The 21630-nt window shown below is 44.4% G+C and overlaps 1 protein-coding gene across 1 annotated transcript; it reads left to right on the top strand.

The window, feature by feature from the left end:
- Positions 1–1291: 1291 nt before the first annotated feature.
- LOC141084995 (formyl peptide receptor 2-like) lies at positions 1292–21188 on the top strand. Its single transcript, XM_073569921.1, has 2 exons — positions 1292–1347; positions 20193–21188. The coding sequence occupies exons 1-2, from the start codon at positions 1292–1294 to the stop codon at positions 21163–21165; spliced, it is 1029 nt and encodes a 342-aa protein (XP_073426022.1). The 3' UTR covers positions 21166–21188.
- The last annotated feature ends 442 nt before the right edge of the window (positions 21189–21630 follow it).

Raw genomic sequence — 21630 nt, 5'->3', positions numbered from 1 at the left:
AGTATGCAGTACATGGTCATGCTGTGTCTTTTCATTATTTTCGGAGAGGAACTTGACCATATAAATGGTTTGGGGAGAGGATTGTGCTGACAGATTTTACTTATGACATTTCAAAAAGGATATTGACTGATGGGTTTGGGTGTTATATCATCATTATCGCTCATCATAAAAGACATAACTGTAATAAGTAATTCAAAAAAGAAAATGATGTTTTTATCAGCGGTGAGATCCAACTGTCCTTGAAGATATACTGTATTTGCAGTACATGATATAGGTAGATTTGTGGCAAATTGTCCATACACTGCCATATGAAATAATAAAATATAACTATTCTATACATTTTACATACTTTGGCCAGCAACCATTTTTCTGGATACTGTAAGTTGCCAAGAACTATATAGTGTGCAGCTCATTTTCTGTCTCTCGCGTTAGTGATCAGTTATATGTGTAGAGACTGTATTACAATATTTACCAGTCACCATCTTCTGCTGTTTCCAGCGCTGCTCCAGTCTACTGTAATAACAGTTATGACCTGCCAACTCACTTGGCGTTTCCTGTGTGATCTGGAGGCCACTTTTTCAGTGCTACTAGTTAAAGGGAATCTGTCACCCCATTTTCGGCCTATATGATGCGGCCACTGCCATCAGGGGCTTATCTACAGCATTCTGTAATGCAGTAGATAAGCCCCTGATGTAACCTGAAAGATAAGAAAAAGAGTTAGATTATACTCACCCGGGCGTCTGGTCCAATCTGATGGGTGTCGCGGTCCGGTCCTCTCCCGGCGCCTGCGCCAGCAGTACTCTGCTCTGCGCTCAACAGGGCAGATAAATTACGCCTGCGCAGAAGCGCAGCACGAAGCAAAGAGAAGGATGGTATTGCATAAAGATGGGAGGCGCCGACTGCGACACCCACCGCAGCGGACCCCGCCCCCCGGTGAGTATAAATCTAACTTGTTTTTCTTATCTTTCAGGTCATATTGGGGGCTTATCTACAGCATTATAGAATGCTGTAGATAAGCCCCTGATGGTGGTGGCCTCATCCTATAAGAACAAGACTAGGAAAGATAGACGCTGTGACTGGTAAGATTTATAATACACTCTCTGCACACATTACTGTGGATAAAAAGGAGACAGTAAAATAAAAAATGTCCTAGAGGTTTTTTTTTTAATAAACTGACATGGCTTCTGCACAGAAACTATAATTACAGAAATGTATGCTGTATAATTACCAATAAAAGTAATATTAATTTTATTATTACCGTATTTATTTATCTTGTAGGTAAATACTCACAATGGACAGTGAGGATGATAATCTGACCACATCTAATATAACTCTGGACGAAGACTGGTAAATTTAAATTCCCAATTCTTTATTCCATCAAATCTCACCACACATCAGTGCTGTCCATCAGGTGTCGGTGGTGGTGTGGTGCAGAGGATTCGGCTCTGCATTGTGGTTCCTGTATAATAACACGGATGTGACCATAGCTGGAAAGAGACTTTCTCACTGCATTCATTTATTTGGAAAACACAGAGCCACAGTATAGAGTATTTTATATTTATTGGTATTTATTTTAGTTGAAAATTCTATAGAGACAAGCAGACATGCCCAGATCTGCTACATCCACAGCCAAATAGTCTGTCACATCTGGATATCTCCTTACTAAGGTGCTTTAGATGTTCTCTTTTCCAGGAATTGTCTGGTTAAAACTAGAGTTGAGCGAATATGTTCAGAGTCGGTCGCCGAATCTGATTTTGACATATTCGTGCCATATTGGTACCCTATTTGTGCCGAATTTATGTTTGATGATCGGTTTGAACATATTCAATCATTTCCACCCCTATTAACGCCAATGCTGTGTTCAGTAAATATAGCAAAAACAATATTCGCTACTAGAGTTGAGCGAAACGGGTCGAAAAATTTCAAAAGTCGCCGACTTTTGGCAAAGTCGGGTTTCATGAAACGAAACCCAACCCTAGGATGCGGTCGGCCACGAGGTCGGAGACTTAAGCGCCAAAGTCGTGTTTCAAAAGTTTGTTTTCCGCCCTTTTTCAGCCAATCAGGATCCACGGACACTGTGGGCAACGTGATGACATAGGCAGGGGTCACCACCATCTTTCAGAAGGGCATGCAAGTGATTGGCTTGCTTTGGTGGGCATCACAGGGGGTATAAAAGGGCGTGCACGCTGACCGCCATGTTACTCATGCTGATCTCAGAATAGGGAGAGCTGCTGCTGATGATGATTTTGTAGGGAGAGCGTTGGCAGGGAAGAAGACACCAAAAACTGCTTCTGCTGCTAGCGATTTTGCCTGTACAACACACCAGTCACTGTGTGTGCAGTGCAAGTGGAGGCTATATTTTGCTGGATCAGCGGTGTTGGTTGGTAGGCTGCCTTCTAAGGCTTCCTGACGGCTGCATTGCTGTTTACTCATTGTTCTGCAAACTGCTTTTTTAAAAGCAATCCCAATTTTTTTTTTGTCCTGGTGAGGTACTGAGCGTGCATTTTTTCACACCATACGGCGGTGCACACTCCTCACACAGTACCGTGTAACAGCTGTTATCACAGCCACAGTGAAGCTGTGTGTCACTCTGTAAGGATAAGTCGAGGACATGTTCCGTTCTTACAGACCTGCACTTTCTAGTTTTGTCTAGCTTTCAAACAGTTAAATATATTTGCTGTTTGATCACATTCAAAACTATAGAGAGACAGCGTGTGTCAATCCGTATACTTAAAAAACACGGAGCTTGACAATTTTACGTACACCGGACAGCCGTGTACGTGCATGCTCCTGTCTCAGTACCATGTAACGGCTGTTATCACGGCCACAGTGAAGTTATCTGTGTGTCGCTCTGTAAGGATAAATCGAGGACATGTTCCATTCTTACAGACCTGCACCTTCTAGTTTTGTCTAGTTTTCAAACAGTTAAATATATATGCTGTTTGATCACATTCAAAACTATAGACAGACAGCGTGTGTCAGTCTGTATATTTAAAAAACACGGAGCTTGACAATTTTACGTACACCGGACAGCCGTGTATGTGCACGCTCCTCTCTCAGTACCGTGTAACGGCTGTTATCACGGCCACAGTGAAGCTGTGTGTCGCTCTGTAAGGATAAGTCGAGGACTTGTTCCGTTCTTACAGACCTACACTCTAGGGAGATTCCTATTCTGCCCAATTCTATATACACCTTGTAGTTTGTCATACACTAGTCAATTTCTGCCTGTGACATAGCGCTGTGATTTTCACTGGGCCTCACACAATCCAAAAGTGTCCAGAGTCCACAAGTATGTGCTGAAATTCAAAATCTCCGTTATCCTCTAGTGACATTTTTCACACCTGCGACATCGAGCCTGTGACATAGTGCTGTGATATTCAGTGGGCCTCACACAATCCAAAAGTGTCCAGTGCGAACAAGTGTGTGCAGAAATTCAAAATCTCCATTACCCTCTAGTGACATTTTTCACACCTGCGACATCGAGCCTGTGACATAGCGCTGTGAGATTCAGTGGGCCTCACACAATCCAAAAGTGTCCAGTGTCCACAAGTGTGTGCAGAAATTCAAAATCTCCATTATCCTCTAGTGACATTTTTCACACCTGCGACATCGAGCCTGTGACATAGCGCTGTGATATTCAGTGGGCCTCACACAATCCAAAAGTGTCCAGTGTCCACAAGTGTGTGCAGAAATTCAAAATCTCCGTTATCCTCTAGTGACATTTTTCACACCTGCGACAATGAGCCTGTGACATAGCGCTGTGATATTCAGTGGGCCTCACACAATCCAAAAGTGTCCAGTGTCCACAAGTGTGTGCAGAAATTCAAAATCTCCGTAATCCTCTAGTGACATTTTTCACACCTGCGACATCGAGCCTGTGACATAGCGCTGTGATATTCAGTGGGCCTCACACAATTCAAAAGTGTCCAGTGTCCACAAGTGTGTGCAGAAATTCAAAATCTCCGTTATCCTCTAGTGACATTTTTCACACCTGCGACATCAAGCCTGTGACATAGCGCTGTGACATTCAGTTGGCCTCACACAATCCAAAAGTGTCCAGTGTCCACAAGTGTGTGCAGAAATTCAAAATCTCCCCTGTTCTATAGACACCTTGTACCTTGTTTTACATTACTATATAGTTTGTTGGATTTTGTCTACATTTCTACCAAAAATGAGGAAGGCTGGTGGAAGAGGCCGTGGAATTGGGCGGGGGTTGGCAGCTGGTAATGATGGTGTTGGTGATGGATCTGATGGTAGTGGCAAAAGCAAAATAGGACCGAATGCAGGAGGTGTTGAGCCTGTGTCATCGTCTGGCTCCACAAGGCCTCGAAGGCTTAGTTTTCTAGGAGTTGGCAAACCGCTTTTAAAGCCAGAGCTTCAGGAAAAAGTTTTGTCTTACATTGCTGACTCAGCCTCCAGCTCTATCGCCTCCTCTTCTGAAGTCGTAAAAAATAAAAGCACTGAGTCGTCATTTGAGGCTCATGTTCATGAACCACACCTTTCCTTGTGTCCTTCACCCCAACCAAGATTGAAGGATGACGCAGGCCATACTACTGATTACTCCATGGAGCTGTTTTCACATACCATGCTTGGATTATCAAGTGAAATGGTGAATTACCCAGGCCAAGATGAATCTGACATGGAGTGCACTGATGCACAGCCACTGATAGATGATTCTGCTGGTACATTCACTCAGAGCACTACATTGTCCTCTCAGTGTACAGTGCCAGATTCTGACCCTGATGAGACTCAGGTGCCCCTTCCCGCACACTATACCACCATACACAGTGACACAGAGGAAGGTGCACATGACATTGAAGAGGAGGTGATGGATGACCCAGTTGTTGACCCAGATTGGCATCCATTGGGGGAAGAGGGTGCTGCTTCCAATAGCTCAGATGTGGAGGAGGAGCATCCACAGCAGACATCGACATCGCAACAGCTGTTATCTGGCAGGCCCGGAGCACTCCAAAGACAGGTTCCAAAAATCAAAAGAGTTGCTGGACAGCTTGTCCAGAGGGTCAAAATATCACAGCGTGCTAGGCCGCAAAATGTCTGTCAAAATAGGAAGAGTGCAGTGTGGCACTTTTTTTAACAAAATCCTCATGATCAGGCCAAGGTTATCTGTAAGAAGTGCGCAAAGACCTTTAGCCAAGGGAAAAATCTGAAAAATTTGAATACCAGTTGCATGCTTAGACATTTAACTAGCATGCACTTGCAAGCGTGGACACAACACCAAACCTCAAGTACCACATGTGCAACTGATCACAAAGAAGGTAGTCAGCAACGCTACATTGTTTCCCCCACTGTAAGCCCACCGGTTAGCACAGCAGCAAATGTTGAGGTGTCGTTGCAAGGCCACAGCAGTCACCGTATGCAGCTCTCAAGTCCAGCTCACCCTCCCAGACACTATGAGTAGGTCAAGAAAGTACTCAGTCTCTCATCCGCGTACACTGGTTTTGAACGCCCACATTGCCAAACTAATCTCGTTTGAGATGATGCCCTATCGGTTGGTGGAAAGCGCAGCTTTCCGCAAATTCATGGCCTATGTAGTACCACGCTATGACCTACCCAGTCGCCACTTCTTCTCTCGCAAAGCCAGCCCTCCACATCATGTGAAAGACCACATTGTCCATGCACTCAAGCAGTCAGTGAGTGGAAAGGTGCACCTCACAACTGATGCATGGTCCAGTCGGCATGGCCAGGGCCGTTACGTGTCCATCACTGCGCACTGGGTTAATGTGGTGGATGCAGGGTCCACAGGGGACAGCGGTGGTGGGACAGTGCTGCCTAGCCCACATTATAGGAAACAGTTGGCTGTAGGCGTTCGACCCTCCTCCTCCTCCTCCTCCTCCTCCAGATGCAAAAGCTCGTCCACAGAGCGCAGTCGTACGAGCACTCCATCTGCAGCTGCCACTGTAGCACACGAGGTGCCCCGCTATTGAGCAACTAGTGGAAAGCGTCAGCAGGCTGTGTTGCAGATGATGTGTTTGGGCGACAGACACACCGCCAAGGTGCTGGCCGAGTACTTTCAGCGACAAACTGAGTCATGCCTGGGCAGTGTACATCTTGAGGCAGGCAAGGTAGTTAGTGATAACGGCCGTAATTTTGTGGCAGCCATAGCCCTTTCAAAACTCAGCCACATACCTTGCTTGGCTCACACCTTGAACCTGGTGGTGCAGTGCTTCCTCAATAATTATCCGGAGTTAACAGCCCTGCTCCTGAAGGTGCGAAGACTGTGCGCGCACATCCGCCGGTCGCCTGTACACTCCATTCGTATGCAGAAGCTGCAGCAATTGTTCCACCTTCCCAACCACCGCCTCATTATCGACATTGCAACAAGGTGGAACTCCACCCTGCACATGGTTGAGCGGCTGTGCGAGCAGAGGCAGGCCATAATGCATTTGTGGGAGGATACACGGCCAGGCACTTTGAGAGCAGACATGGAGTTGACAGGTGTGCAGTGGTCGAAGCTGAAAGACCTCTGTAAAGTCCTTCAGTGTTTTGAGGAATGCACACGGCTGGTAAGCGCAGACGACGCCATCCTAAGCATGAGCATCCCACTTATGCGTCTGCTCATGCAAACTTTGACGCACCTTAAGGAGCAGGCGTCTGCAGTCAATGTTGACGAGGAGGAAGAGGTGGAGGGAATCCTTGATGACATTCAGCCATTGTCTGCTCAGGGACCTCTCCTGGACGAGGTGGAGGAAGAAGAGGAGGAGGAGGATGATGATGGGGATGATTACTTAGGGGAGGAGGATGCATCTTGTGGGGCAAGTGAAAATGTTGGCATGGCAAGGTCTGGTACAGGGTTTGTGCGTGACTGGAGGGATGTGGATTTGCCAGAAAGTGCTCCTCCACCCAGCACTCGCAGTGCATCATTGACACCGGGAACATTGGCCCACATGTCCGATTATGCCTTGCAGATCCTAAAAAGGGACCCCCGCAATGCCAAAATGATGAACGATGACGACTACTGGTTGGCCAGCATCCTGGATCCACGCTATAAAGGCAAATTACAAAACATCATGCCACAGGAGAACCTTGACCTAATATTGGCTACTAAACAAGCAACTCTGGTTAACCGGTTGGTTGAGGCATTCCCAGCACACAGCAGCGGTGATGGTTCTCACACGAGCCGTACGGGCCGGGGGCAGCTTGGCAGAGGTGTTCGTGGTGCACACAGTAGAAGTGGCATTGGAGACAGGGGTTTCATGACAATGTTGTGGACTGAGTTTTCACGGACCGCTCACACAACTGGTAATACTGCATCGATGGAAAGTGACAGGAGACAGCAGTTGTCAACTATGGTTAACAACTACTTTTCCTCCCATATTGATGTTCTCCCACACAGGTCATTCCCCTTTGACTATTGGGCCGCTAAACTGGACACCTGGCCTGAATTGGCACAATATGCCTTACAGGAGCTCGCTTGCCCAGCTGCAAGTGTGCTATCGGAAAGAGTCTTCAGTGCAGCTGGATCAATCCTGACAGAAAAAAGGACCCGTCTGTCAACCCAAAATGTGGATGATCTAACCTTCATTAAAATAAACCATGCATGGGTTTCCAAGGACTTTGTCTCACCTTCCCTTGATGACACATAGGTTGCCAGAAAAATGGCTTGCTTTGGTACTCCTCCTATTCCGCGAACTTGACCTATTTCGCCTTTTGCAGCAGCTGAATGACCCACATCTACATATGCCACTTTGTAAACCTCCCTAAGTGGGCGCCCCCCCCCATGGCCGGGGTCACCACCTAGCGCACAAAACCGTGCGAGTGCCGTTGCCCTGGACAGGTGGGTAGGCCGACTCTTGGGCGCGGGCACTGGCATAGGGTCCCTCATAGTACAATCAAGTGTCTCTGACAGTGGTGGTGCACACCCGCCGTCAGACACCGCCGTACTATGAGGGGCCCAGTGCCAGTACCGATGCCCACGAGTGTGCCCCCCTTGCTTGGGCAGGGCCCCAGCATTTGCAATGTTTACCTCTCCCTGCTCCTCCGCTGTGTAGTCTGGGCTGTCAAATCCTTCACTGGGACTGCCACTACAAATTGATTGAACTGAAAGATGATGGTTAAGATGTAGCTATGCCCTGTCCTGCTGGCCGGGCTCTAGCTCCAGATGATCAGTGGCTTCCATTTCTTATGGACGTCGACTCACAATTACATGCAGTGGTGGTTTATCATCAGCTTTCACAGTTTTCCTACTCACAAACGTGTGACATTCCGGTGCACATTTCAAAATGTGCCCTCTCATGCCAATCAAATAGAATCGCCTACGGCCTGTGACTTCTGTCTTTTGCACTCCAAAGTTACGTGACAGATCATGATAGCCAGTGAGCACCATGTTTACATCGCTCCCTGTGATAAAAATTGGATTGAGTTGAGTAACAGTGATGGAATCAACGGAAGTGCGATACAGCAAGACTTTATTCACAAAAAAATGTTTTCACTGTCTCAACACACAAATTATTTGAGGGTCAGCATCGCCTATGAGAATTGTGACGGAAGTTTTTCCCGTGAATAATTCCTAGATTTCTGCAATCAATAGCCTTTATGTCACTAATTGTATGCATCTCATTTCCTATTGCGGAGAGGCTGGACTGTATTACTGAGACAGAAATATATATGAAGATTTAAAAAGAGCACCAAAAGTATATAGTTGTGTAAGCCTCAAATGCATTTCCTTTTTTCCACTTTTTAGATTGCTGTGTAATCCATACTGAGAACACAGAGATTTTACATGTTTAAACTATGCTATATATACCTGCTATCCAGTGATAAAGTACCCTTTCTCAACTTTGTACAATCTGGTCAAATCCATCTGAGTCTGCCTCCTGATCTATAGACATATATTTTTAATGTGTAAACTAGGCTACATATATACATGTTATCCGGTGAAACTGTACCCTTTATCAACTTTCTACAATGTTGTTGAATCCATACTGGACCTGAGAACGGCTGCTGACCTGTTAAGCAAGCTACAGCACCTGTGGTTTGGAGACATAATTTTTTCAGGAATGACGGTTAGGCCTAACTCTGGAATTGCGGTTGACCTGAACTTACTGGGAAATCATCGTTCGCGGGGAATAATCTGAATCCCAGATCCCCATCACTAACGGAGTTCAGCAGGTTATCTGCACCTGTAAGCGACAAAAGCTGGTCCTTTCAGTGTAGCGTGCATGCAGCCCCGGACATGTACTGGAATGCTAGACCTGTTATTGCTCGATCTCACGTGCCACAGCCTCGCGTATCCCTCTAGTAAGCTTGACGCGTACCGCGGGGCCATGCCTGAGTCTCGGTCGTTAACGGAATAAAGCTGAGAAATCGCTAGCACAGCTACAAACGGACATACCACACCACACACAGAATCGACAAAGCTTGCAATCTGTCCATCTTTTTTGTAGCTTGTATGGTAGTGGTTTCCCGGGTGCAGTCCAATTAAGCCACAGGCTCCACTACTGGTGGTGCCCTTTTGGACATTCCTTTAAAGTTCAGCTTTGCAATCATACTGCCCCCGGAATCCAAAAACTTTGCCTTCAGGGACGCTGTTTGGAGGTTCGTGGGAATAACGCTGCCCGATCAGCAGTCGGCATATGGGTCGCCCTCCCAGGGCTGTGGGGTACTCGGTACCGGGCCGGTGTCAGTGGGATGTGTCACAGCAGCGGTGACCCGGACGGTGGCCCTGGGCGCCCATGTAAATGGCGTGGTGTAATGGTAAAGAGTTTATATAGACAGTTTGACGCCACCTGTGGTGTCCGGCAACATAGATGTTAGGCCGACGCTGCAAGCAGATCCTATGGGACTGATGGTGTTGTGCAGCAAAGATGGTGAAGCTCCCCAGAGGTGGAGCTGGAGTCCCAGGAAAGTGTACAGTAGATGTAGTGATGGGGGAAAGGCACAGGCGGTGTAGGTGCTGGTACCCAGATGTAGCGGTGCTGGAATAACTGTAGGACACCAGAGCGTGCAGTTCCAAAGCTTTACTCACAGTCTGCAGGTTACACAGATGCCTGCCTCCGTGCTGTGTCCTCCGGGTCAGGACCTCTGCCAACCTCTGGGACCAGAATGGAAAACTCCCTTCCAACACTCCGTCAACATGTACCTTCCTGAACGTCTCCTTTCTAGCACTTGTGGGGGAAGCACTCACAGGACCGTGGTTCACTTAAACACCTCCTGTCTAACAGATGTTCCTCAGACTTTACTTGTATGGCAGACAGCTGTAGCCTTTTCCTTCTGCCTCGCACACGTCGATGCTGGGGCCTCCGAGCCTTAGTTGGGTACAGAGCATTTATAGCTGCTACTTCCCCCGGTTTCTGCTGCAGGAACGTCAGTGTCCCTACAAACTCGGAGACCGGAACCCGGACCATGCGCTCCAGCTAGGAGTGAGCCTTAACTCTGCTCATCCTCCAGCTCCCCTTCTCACGTCCACACACTCCCCCTTCCCTGCACAGAGTGCCCTAACTTACCTCCTCCCGACCACAGAGAGCAGCTCCTCAGCAGTCAGGTTCAGAGGTCTCCCTGCTGGCCTGGAGTGGGAAATGTGTTGTGTGTTGATTTTACTGCTAGAGAGATCCTTCGTTGCTCCCAAGCTTGAAAACACACTCCCTAGGAGGAAGGCAATGCCACAGTGGCGACCGTACTCTTGGGGACCCCACAAGTGCACTGAGGCGCAGCCACTGCTGGATGATGCTGCTGGTACATTGACCCAGACCACTACATTCCCCTCGCACTCTACACAGCCAGAATCTGACCCAGAGGAAACTCAGGTTCCCCTTCCCGCATACTATACCACCTTACACGGTGACAAAGAGGAAGGTGCAGATGAAAGTGCAGGTACCTTGAGCAGGTGGGGGGGGCATACTCATTGGCGATGGCACTGGCACAGGGCACCGCATAGTACACAAAAGTGTCCCTGCCGGTGGGAGGGCCTAAACAGCCAAGTGCAGTGAGATGGAAGATGGGGACGACAAGGAGTTCAGAGTAGTGCAGGGATTCCCTAGCAAGGAGACTTATGTAATTGTTTTCAATGTTGGGACAGCAATTTTTGGGGAGCACTATACTCTGGTGAATGATATATGGGGCCCACCATACACTGGAGCATTCCAAAGGTGGACATCAGACACTGGAGCAGCATTTACAGGGCCCATTATGCACTGGAGCAGTAGAAATGGAGCCCATTATATATGGAGCATTATTTGGGCCCATAAGATAATGGAGCTTCATCCATTGGGACCAACATATACTGTAGCATTATGTGGAGCTCATCATATACGGTTTGAAACATTATATGGGAATAATGATTCCGTATGGAGAAATATATGAGCCTCATTACTCTGTATAGCGCACTAAGCGCTGGCCATAATACTGTATGGAGTTATATACTGTCCGTTTTTGAAGGTATTGGAGAATTTAAAATGGATATCAGTCATGAGATGTAAGAAGTGAAGTATTTTTCATTGTACTATACTGCTATTTCTCTGCCGTATCGGAGCATCATGAGTTGTGGTATGTGTTAAAGGGGCGCTCTTTGGCCCTGGGCCCACGAAAACCTGGAGCCAGCCCTCCCCCCCACAACTGTAGCCAAATAACCCCCATTTTTCAGTGCGTAACTAGTATTATGAAGTTAATTAAGGTTGACAAGCTTCAGTAACAAGAATTTATGCTTTTGGCATTCAAATGGGCACTGTTGGTGTGTTTCCTGTCCTCCTCTCACTGCCGACTTTAATTCTCCATTGACTTACATTGGGTTTCGTGTTTCGGGACGACCCCGACTTTTCCCTATAGTCGGTCGATTTTGCTCGACCCGACTTTTGGAAAAGTCGGGTTTCATGAAACGAAACTCGACCCTAAAAAACCAAAAGTCGCTCAACACTATTCGCTACCGATTGTAATCGGGACTGAATTTTAAAAATTTGCTCAACTCTAGCTAAAACAAATGGGAACATCCGGTCAGAGACTTGGAGCTGCACTGGCAAAATACATCCGGGGACCGCGCTGGACTAGTCTTGTCTCTGGCTCTGATCTTGTAACTATGCTTTCTCTGAAATGCCGGGGAGTTTTAAAAAACATTATACTTAGTGTCCGTCATTAAAAACCAGGCTATGATTAGTGCTGCCCACTGTTTTAGACTATGATTAATGCTGCCTGCTGTTTGTGCCACATGAGTCAACTGATCTTCTCTTTGAAAAGTTAGAGAACTTAAAAATTGGCGGAAGTTGGGCATATCTATAAGTTTTTGTGTATCTGGATATAAGGTCCACCCCATAAACAGAGTTGTGCTCATAGTAATGCTGCCCTTGTCACCAATAAAAAATAGGAGAAAATCCAACTCAACAAACTTGTGACTAGTGTTGAGCATTCCGATACCGCAAGTATCGGGTATCGGCCGATACTTGCTGTATCGGAATTCCGATACCGACTTCCGATATTTTTTCAATATCGGAATTCGGCATCGGAATCGGAAGTTCAGTTGATTGACGGCCTGACGTCATCATGATGCGCGGTGTGTGCGCATCATGATGCGCCGTCATTTCGGGCCTTCCGGGGGTCTCTGCCGGCCTGCCGGGGGGCTGTGCCGGCCTGCCGGGGGGCTGTGTGGACTGCCCGGGGTCTGTACCGGACTGCCGGGGGGCTGTGCCGGCCTGCCGGTGGTCTGTGCACCCTGTGGGGGTCTGTACCGGCCTGCCGGGGGGCTGTGCCGGCCTGCCGGGGGGCTGTGCTGATGTCCGGGGGTCTGTGCAAGCATCGTCCGATGGGACTACAAGTCCCATCGGGCGATGCCTGCTACCATGACAGTGATTGACACATTAGCCAATGATGGGACAGTAGTAGTCCCATCATCCGGCTAATGTGTTAAATGTTAAAAAAAAAAAAAAAAAAAAAAAAAAAATACTACATACATACTACATGCATGCTACATACATACTACATGCATGCTACATACATACTACATATATACTACATACATACTACATACATGCTACATACATACTGCATGCTACATACATACTACATACATACTACATGCATGCTACATACATACTACATATATACTACATACATACTACATACATGCTACATACATACTGCATGCTACATACATACATACTACATACATACTACATGCATGCTACATACATACTACATACATGCTGCATGCTACATACATACTACATACATACTACATACATGCTACATGCATGCTACATACATACTACATATATACTACATGCATGCTACATACATACTACATGCTACATACATACTACATATATACTACATACATACTACATACATGCTACATACATACTACATACATACTACATACATACTACATGCATGCTACATACATACTACATGCATGCTACATACATACTACATGCATGCTACATACATACCACATACATACTACATGCTACATACATACCACATATATACTACATACATACAATACATTCATACAATACATACATAGACATACAGTACATATAACATAGAGTAACATACTTACCAATACTTGTCACATTGTTCCCCGAAGCCATTGTCTATTCCGGGATAAATATTAACATAACAAACCACAAAAATACTCACCCACGATCCGAAGCAGTCCACGAGTGTGTCCCACGACGATCTTGGGTAGAGAACTGCAGCATCAGATGATGCTGCCGTTCTCTACGGGCTGCAGGAATCCAATGACGGAAGGTAGGTATCCTTCCGCACTGTATTCCTCCGCCACTTAAAAAAAAAAAGTCCCTAGTCTCACTTTATGCCATTGCTGTGTGGGAATTTCCCACACAGCAATGGCATAAAGTGAGACTAGGGACTTTTTTTTTTTAAGTGGCGGAGGAATACAGTGCGGAAGGATACCTACCTTCCGTCATTGGATTCCTGCAGCCCGTAGAGAACGGCAGCATCATCTGATGCTGCAGTTCTCTACCCAAGATCGTCGTGGGACACACTCGTGGACTGCTTCGGATCGTGGGTGAGTATTTTTGTGGTTTGTTATGTTAATATTTATCCCGGAAAAGACAATGGCTTCGGGGAACAATGTGACAAGTATTGGTAAGTATGTTACTCTATGTTATATGTACTGTATGTCTATGTATGTATTGTATGAATGTATTGTATGTATGTAGTATATATGTGGTATGCATGTAGTATGTATGTAGTATGTATGTAGCATGCATGTAGTATGTATGTAGCATGCATGTAGTATGTATGTAGTATGTATGTAGTATGTATGTAGTATATATGTAGTATGTAGTATGAATGTAGTATATATGTAGTATGTATGTAGCATGTAGTATGTAGCATGCATGTAGTATATATGTAGTATGTATGTAGCATGTAGTATGTAGCATGCATGTAGTATATATGTAGTATGTATGTAGCATGTAGTATGTATGTAGCATGCATGTAGTATATATGTAGTATGTATGTAGCATGTAGTATGTATGTAGCATGCATGTAGTATATATGTAGTATGTAGCATGTAGTATGTATGTAGCATGCATGTAGTATGTAGCATGTAGTATGTATGTAGCATGCATGTAGTATATATGTAGTATGTATGTAGTATGTATGTAGCATGCATGTAGTATATATGTAGTATGTAGCATGTAGTATGTATGTAGCATGCATGTAGTATATATGTAGTATGTAGCATGTAGTATGTATGTAGCATGCATGTAGTATATATGTAGTATGTATGTAGTATGTATGTAGCATGCATGTAGTATATATGTAGTATGTAGCATGTAGTATGTATGTAGCATGCATGTAGTATGTAGCATGTAGTATGTATGTAGCATGCATGTAGTATATATGTAGTATGTATGTAGCATGTATGTAGTATGTAGTATGAATGTAGCATGTATGTAGTATGCATGTTGTATGTATGTAGCATGTAATTTTTTTTTTTTTTTTTTTACATTTAACACATTAGCCGGATGATGGGACTACTACTGTCCCATCATTGGCTAATGTGTCAATCACTGTCATGGTAGCAGGCATCGCCCGATGGGACTTGTAGTCCCATCGGACGATGCCTGCACAGACCCCCGGAGCCTGCACAGCCCCCCGGCAGGCCGGCACAGCCCCCCGGCAGGCCGGCACAGCCCCCCGGAGCCTGCACAGCCCCCCGGCAGGCCGGCACAGCCCCCCGGCAGGCCGGCACAGCCCCCCGGCAGGCCGGCACAGCCCCCCGGAGCCTGCACAGACCACCGGCAGGCCGGCACAGACCACCGGAGCCTGCACAGACCCCCTGGCAGGCCGGCACAGCCCCCCAAAAGGCCCGTACAGACCCCAGAGAGGCTGTACAAGGGCAGGAAAGGGTTTTTCTTATTCCGATACCGGAAGTCCCATAGACTTGAATGGGACTTCCGGTATCGGAATCGGCGATACCGATACTTTTTTTAAAGATCGGCCGATACCATCCGATACGATACTTTGAAGTATCGGACGGTATCGCTCAACTCTACTTGTGACCAAACGTCTTTCTTTCTTTATCGAGATTAAGGGCGCGCAGTCACCTGAAACGTGTCGTTGTCACATACCATGTAACTTACATTGCTGATTCCATTTTATCCTCCGCTGAGCACTTTTAGTGAATAATGAAAGGAGTTTGTTCACAAGTTGGTTGAGCTGTATTTTCTCCTGTTTTGTGATTGCTCTACGCCTTGATTCCTGTGCTCAGAATACCTACAGATGCCTACTACGGTGAGCTGTACCAATAAAATCTCTTTGAAAAAAAATATTTTTTAAATAATCCCCCATAAGATAAAATCTTATCATAGCCTGAAGTCCATGGAATAAAGTAAAGTTTTCAAAGGGAAGAGAATGTCATAAAATAATAATGATAAAAAAACAACTACTGTGCCAATCCACAAGTTCAATTCTTTTCTATCAGCTTATTCTTATCATTCTTATCACCATAGACAGACTACTGCTTATGACATATGCAGTCCTGGTGGTATGAGCTTGTGTTCTGCCATTACTTGTAATTGGTAGGGTGTAGCTAGGACACAAGCATGATGCGGTAACACCGCTAAGTGTCTTCTCGTTCATTACACATAAAGAAATTCAAAGACAAAATGGAGCCTTGATCCAAGGACTCTAAAAAGCCTGCTGAGTGGGAGTAGACCTGTGGCCTTCTTCATCACCACTGTTTGGCTGTTGCAGTCATGTGCAGTACAGCACATCATCATCACTGAAACAGAGAAAATTATCATGTTGTAAAATATATGAAAAATGGGTGGAAAGTTCAGAATGGAGACATCTGTAGGTACGAGCTCTTAACCCCTTTCTGCCATCAGACGTACTATTCCGTCCATGTGACCTGGGTCTATTTGCCCATGGACAGAATAGTACATCTGAGTGATCTGTCGCGCACATGGGGGGAGCGCGTCTGATCGCCCCGGGTGTGTCAGCTGATTCTCACAGCGGACACCCGACACTAGGTGCCAGGAGCGGTCAGAGACCTCTCCCGGCACTTTAACCCCTGAAATGATGCGATTGAACACGTTCGCAGCAATCCGGGAGCAGGCAGAGGGCTGACAGCCCCTCTGCCTTTGGAACGGAGACCCCGCAGCATGACGCAGGGTCCCGATCGCTTCCATGGTGACTCAATGTCTTCATGATGACATCTGGGTCACCAGAGCCAAAAAACTTCCTGGGCATGCACAGTGCATGATCAGGAAGTCTCTCACTGTCAGTGCAGCGCAGACAGCTTCTATGGTATTCAGATGCTGCTTCATCTGCATGCTATGGAAGCGATTAGCCTGCAAAAAATTATTGTCCCATAGTGGGACAAAGTAAAAAAAAAGGTAGAAAAAAATAAAAAAAATTTAATAATTGTAAAAATATAAAAAAAAATCAATATATATTTTATCACTAAATAAATATTTGAATGAAAAAAAATCTAAACAATAAAAGTACACTTAATTGGTATCGCCGCGTTCGTAATAACCCGACCTATAAAACTGTCCCACTAGTTATCCCCTTTAGTGAACAACATAAAAAAGGCAAAAAACAATGCTTTAGCATCATACCGAACAAACGTGGCACCACTGAAAACATCATCTTGTCCCGCAAAAAAACAAGAACCCATACAGCTCCATCACCAGAAAAATAAGAAAGTTATACAGTAGCTTTCAGAATAAAGAGATGCAAAAGTAATTATTTTTTATATAAAATAGTTTTTATTGTATAAAAGCACCAAAACATAAAAGATATAAATGAGGTATCGCTATAATCATACTGACCAGAAGAAAAAAACTGCCTTATCAATTTTACCACACATGGAAATGTATAAATGCCCCACCCAAATTAAATTCATAAATTGCTGGTTTTTGATCATTCTGCCTCCTGAAAATTGGAATAGAAAGTGATCAAAAAGTGTCATGTGCCCGAAAATGGTACCAATAAAAATGTCAACTCGTCCCGCAAAAAACAAGACCTCAAATAACTCTGTGGGCCAAAATATGGAAAAATTATAGCTCTCAAAATTTGGTGATGCAAAAACTATTTTTTGCAATAAAAAGCGTCTTTTAGCATGTGACAGCTGCCAAACATAAAAACACGTCACACATCCTGATATTTCCGGTACCAGAGATGTCAGTGTCCGTGTATGTAATACTTGCGATACACGTGTGGCATATGTGTGCCACATCAGTACCATATGGACAGGCACCAGGGAAGAAGTGTTACAGTAAGCGCTGCTCTCCGGCGCCGGATGCAGAACGCAGCTTTCATCATTCTCCCCTGCTCTGCAGGCGATCGGCGTGAGCAGGGGAGAATGAGATACATTTAAGTAATAAAAGAGACAGCAGGCGGCAGCTGATGGGACTATTACTCCCATCAGCCTACCCCTGCTGATGCTAATAACAGTGACAGCAGGAGCTGGGGATGGGAGTATTCAACTGCCGCTCCTGCACTGTAAATAAATATGGTAATAAAAAAAATGATGTGGGTTCCCCCTATTTTTGAAAACCAGCCAGTCAAAACTAACAGCTGGGGGCTGCAACCCTCAGCTGTCAGCTTCAGCAAGCTGGTTATCAAGAATAGAGGGGTACCCATGCTGTTTTTTTAAATTATTTGTTTAATTAAACCCTTCTTCCCTGTGTGTCACATGGATGACATTCATGTGTGTTATGCGTATGCACGTGTGCTGGATGTTTTGCTGCCCGTGCTGACATAAAAAAGCGGACATGTCAGCGTGTTTTGCTCATGGACACACGGTCCATGAAAACACACTGACATGTGCACAGACCCATTCACTTGAATAGGCAAATAGCGCTCTGTTCCTCCCGAGTCTCTCCACATGGCTAATTAGCACTGTACAGCCACATAAGGGGTATTGCCACATTCAGTAGCAATTTTGGGACAAATTTTGTTGCCATTTTTACCCACTTCTTATGTGAAAATATAAATTCTTTGACTAAAACAAAATTTGGGAGGTAAAAATGTAGTTATTTTGTATTCACTGCCCAATAGTATAAAATTCTGTGACACACCCACGGTGTCAATATGATCACTGCACCCCTAGATGAATTCATTGAGAGGTGTAGATCGTAAAATGGAGTCACTCATGGGGGGGTTCTGCTGTTTTGGCACCTCATGGGCTCTCCCAGTGGGTCATGGCAGCAGCAAACCATACCAGTAAAATCTGGCGCTCCTTCCCTTCTGAGCTCTGCCATGTGCACAAACAGTGGTTTACCCCCACGTATGGGTATGAGCCTACTCAGGACAAATTGCAAAATAACTTTTTGGGTCCAATTTCTTTTGTTACCCTTGAAAAAATAAAAAATTGTGGGCGAAAAGAGCATTTTTATGAAAAAAATGCGATTTTTTTTATTTTTACGTCTCTCCGTTATAAACTTCTGTGAATCGCTTGGGGGCTCAAAGTGCTCACCACACTAGATAAGTTCTGTAGGGGATCTAGTTTCCAAAATGTTGTCACTTGTTGGGGGTTTCCACTGTTTAGGCACATCAGAGGCTCTCCAAACACTACATGGCGTTCTATCTTAATTCCAGCTAATTTTGCATTGAAAAGTCTAACGGCGCTCCTTCCCTTCCGAGCTCTGCCATGCACCCAAACAGTGGTTTCACTGCACAAATTGGGTATCATCATACTCAGGATAAATTGAACAACTTTTAGAGTCAAATTTCTCCTTTTACCCTTGTTAAAATAAAAAAATTGGATCTGAAGTAATTTTTTGTGAAAAAAAAATTAAATGTTCAAATGTTCACTTTCTTTTAAACATTTCAAAAATTCCTGTAAAGCACCTGAAGGGTTAATAAATGTCTTGAAAGTGGTTTTGAGCACCTTCAGGGGTATAGTTTTTATATTGCTGTCACTTTGGGGTATTTTCTATCATATAGACCCCTCAAAGTGACTTCAAATGTGATGTGGTCCCAAAAAAAATGATGTTGTTAAAATGAGAAATCGCTGTTTTATTTTAACCCTTTAACCTTCCTAACAAAAATAATTTTTGGTTCCAAAATTTTGCTGATGTAAACTAGACATGTGGGAAAAGTTACTTATTAAGTATCTTGTAAAGGGAATCACAGCGGATGGGGTGGAGAAAAAAGAAGAAACACCACCCATCGGACCGGACCCAGGCCATTTACATAGGCCTCCAACATCTGGTGACAGATTCCCTTTAAGGGCATGAAAATTTAAATTTGGAAAATTGCAAAATTTTCAAAATTTTCAGCAAATTTCCATTTTTTTCACAAACAAATGCAAGTCATATCAAAGAAATTTTAACACTATCACGAAGTACAATATGTCACAAAAAAAACAATCTCATAATCACCGGGATCCATGGAAGAGTTCCAGAGTTATTCCCTCATAAAGGGACAGTGGTCAGACTTGTAAAAATTGGCTCGGTCATTAGAGCACAAACCACCCTCAGGGTTAAGGGGGTTAAATATCACTCTGTGTTGTACATTAGCTTCACAACCCTTCCCACAATTTTTCGTTAGATTTTCAAAATGTTCCTTGGGTCTTTCTGTTCAAATAAAGCCAAAATGATCAATGAGTTCTGTTCTAGAATGGGAGGAATATGATGTTATATAACTTCCAGCTTCACAGTGTGACCATACATGGATATTAGCCCCTGTAAACTAAGTAGACATGTAAGGAACTACAAATTCTTAATTTCCCTTATGTCGACCTTACCCTGTCTTCTCAGGTCATCTGATGAATACTTAAAGGAGTTTCATTATTATGTGTACACTTTACAGACTGTGGCAATTACTTTGTACAGCATTGTTTTTGCTCTTGGGATTATCGGTAATGGATTAGTCATCTGGATTGCCGGATTCAGGATGAAAAACACAATCAATGCCGTGTGGTTCCTCCACCTGGCCATCGCGGACTTCCTTTGCTGTGCATCTCTTCCTCTGCGAATTGCTGAGTGGGCTACATTTTTGTCATATAACTTTGATTTTGCATATTGTGCATTTAACATGTTTCTGTTTAATATAAACATGAGCGCCAGTGTTCTACTCCTGACAGCCATGAGTATTGACCGCTGGGTCTCTGTCATGAGGCCATTTTGGGCAAAAGTTCACAGAACTTTCAAACTGGTGAGAATCACTGCAGCGATCATTTGGGTCTTGAGTTTAATTTTAACAGGTTTAGTGTATAACTTATATACATACCGTGTAGGTGATGTAGGTGAATGGTGCGTACATTATTATTATATACATCCTTACAACGCTGATCTATATCGGAACATTCAGCTGATCAGATTAGTTATAATGTTTTCGATCCCTTTTGTGATAATCTTCACCACTTATGTCACCATTTTCTACAAAATTAGAAAAAGTAAGAGATCCCAGAGATCTAAGAGATCCTCCAGGATCATCACCGCTGTTATATTGTGTTTCTTCATCTGCTGGTTTCCATATTACATATGGCCACTAATATCTGAATATTATGACTATAGCCTTCTATACCCTATTGTACACACTATTATTACCAGCCTGGCTTACCTTAACAGTTGCATCAATCCATTCATTTATGCATTCATGGTACGAAATTTCCACCAAGGTTTCTTCAGATCTATCCCCTTCAGGCTAGAAAGAGGCTTAGGTGAACATCCTAATGTTCTAGACAGGCAACAAAATAATATATCAAATACTTGCACAACTGATGTGTAAAATATATTCCTGTTATCTACTGTATCTGAAAACTCTTAGCCCTTGCAGACTTTGCCATTTTTTATTTTTTTCTACTTTAATTTATTTCTCACCTCATTCTTGGAGCAATAACATTTTATCTTCCTTTACACAAAAACTAATAAGGGACTTTTTTTTTTAAGTGGTAAAAAACGCCAAAAAATTTCTATTCTTCCATATTTCTAATCCACATCCTACCCTGCAGTATACTGTGTTATCTAGTTGATAACCAACCTGTGGTTCTGCAGCAGCCTATACCTACTATACGTGCTTTGACTACTGAATGCCAGGTGAGCAGCTTTTTTGTAAAAATCGCTGTTTAGTTTGTGTGATAAGACACTATTTTGCGCTTTGTGTCTCCCTTTGCTTCAAGTTTGGGTTTTGTACGACATTCATTGAGGAATAAAACTGCCTTCGCCGCAAGAAAGTCTTTACAAATATGGTGAT

Source organism: Dendrobates tinctorius, unplaced genomic scaffold, assembly GCF_039654945.1.
Source record: "Dendrobates tinctorius isolate UK_male_01 unplaced genomic scaffold, ASM3965494v1 ptg000028l, whole genome shotgun sequence".
Taxonomy (NCBI): Eukaryota; Metazoa; Chordata; class Amphibia; order Anura; family Dendrobatidae; genus Dendrobates; species Dendrobates tinctorius.
Note: the sequence above shows the minus strand (reverse complement) of the source record. Positions and strands in the feature narration are given on the sequence as shown.

Bases quoted from the DNA above. Each gene is read 5' to 3' on its own strand.
- LOC141084995 (XM_073569921.1), top strand. From the start codon at position 1,292: ATGGACAGTGAGGATGATAATCTGACCACATCTAATATAACTCTGGAC. The intron at 1,348-20,192 runs GTAAATTTAAAT...CTGTCTTCTCAG, and splicing joins ATAACTCTGGACGAAGACTG to GTCATCTGATGAATACTTAA.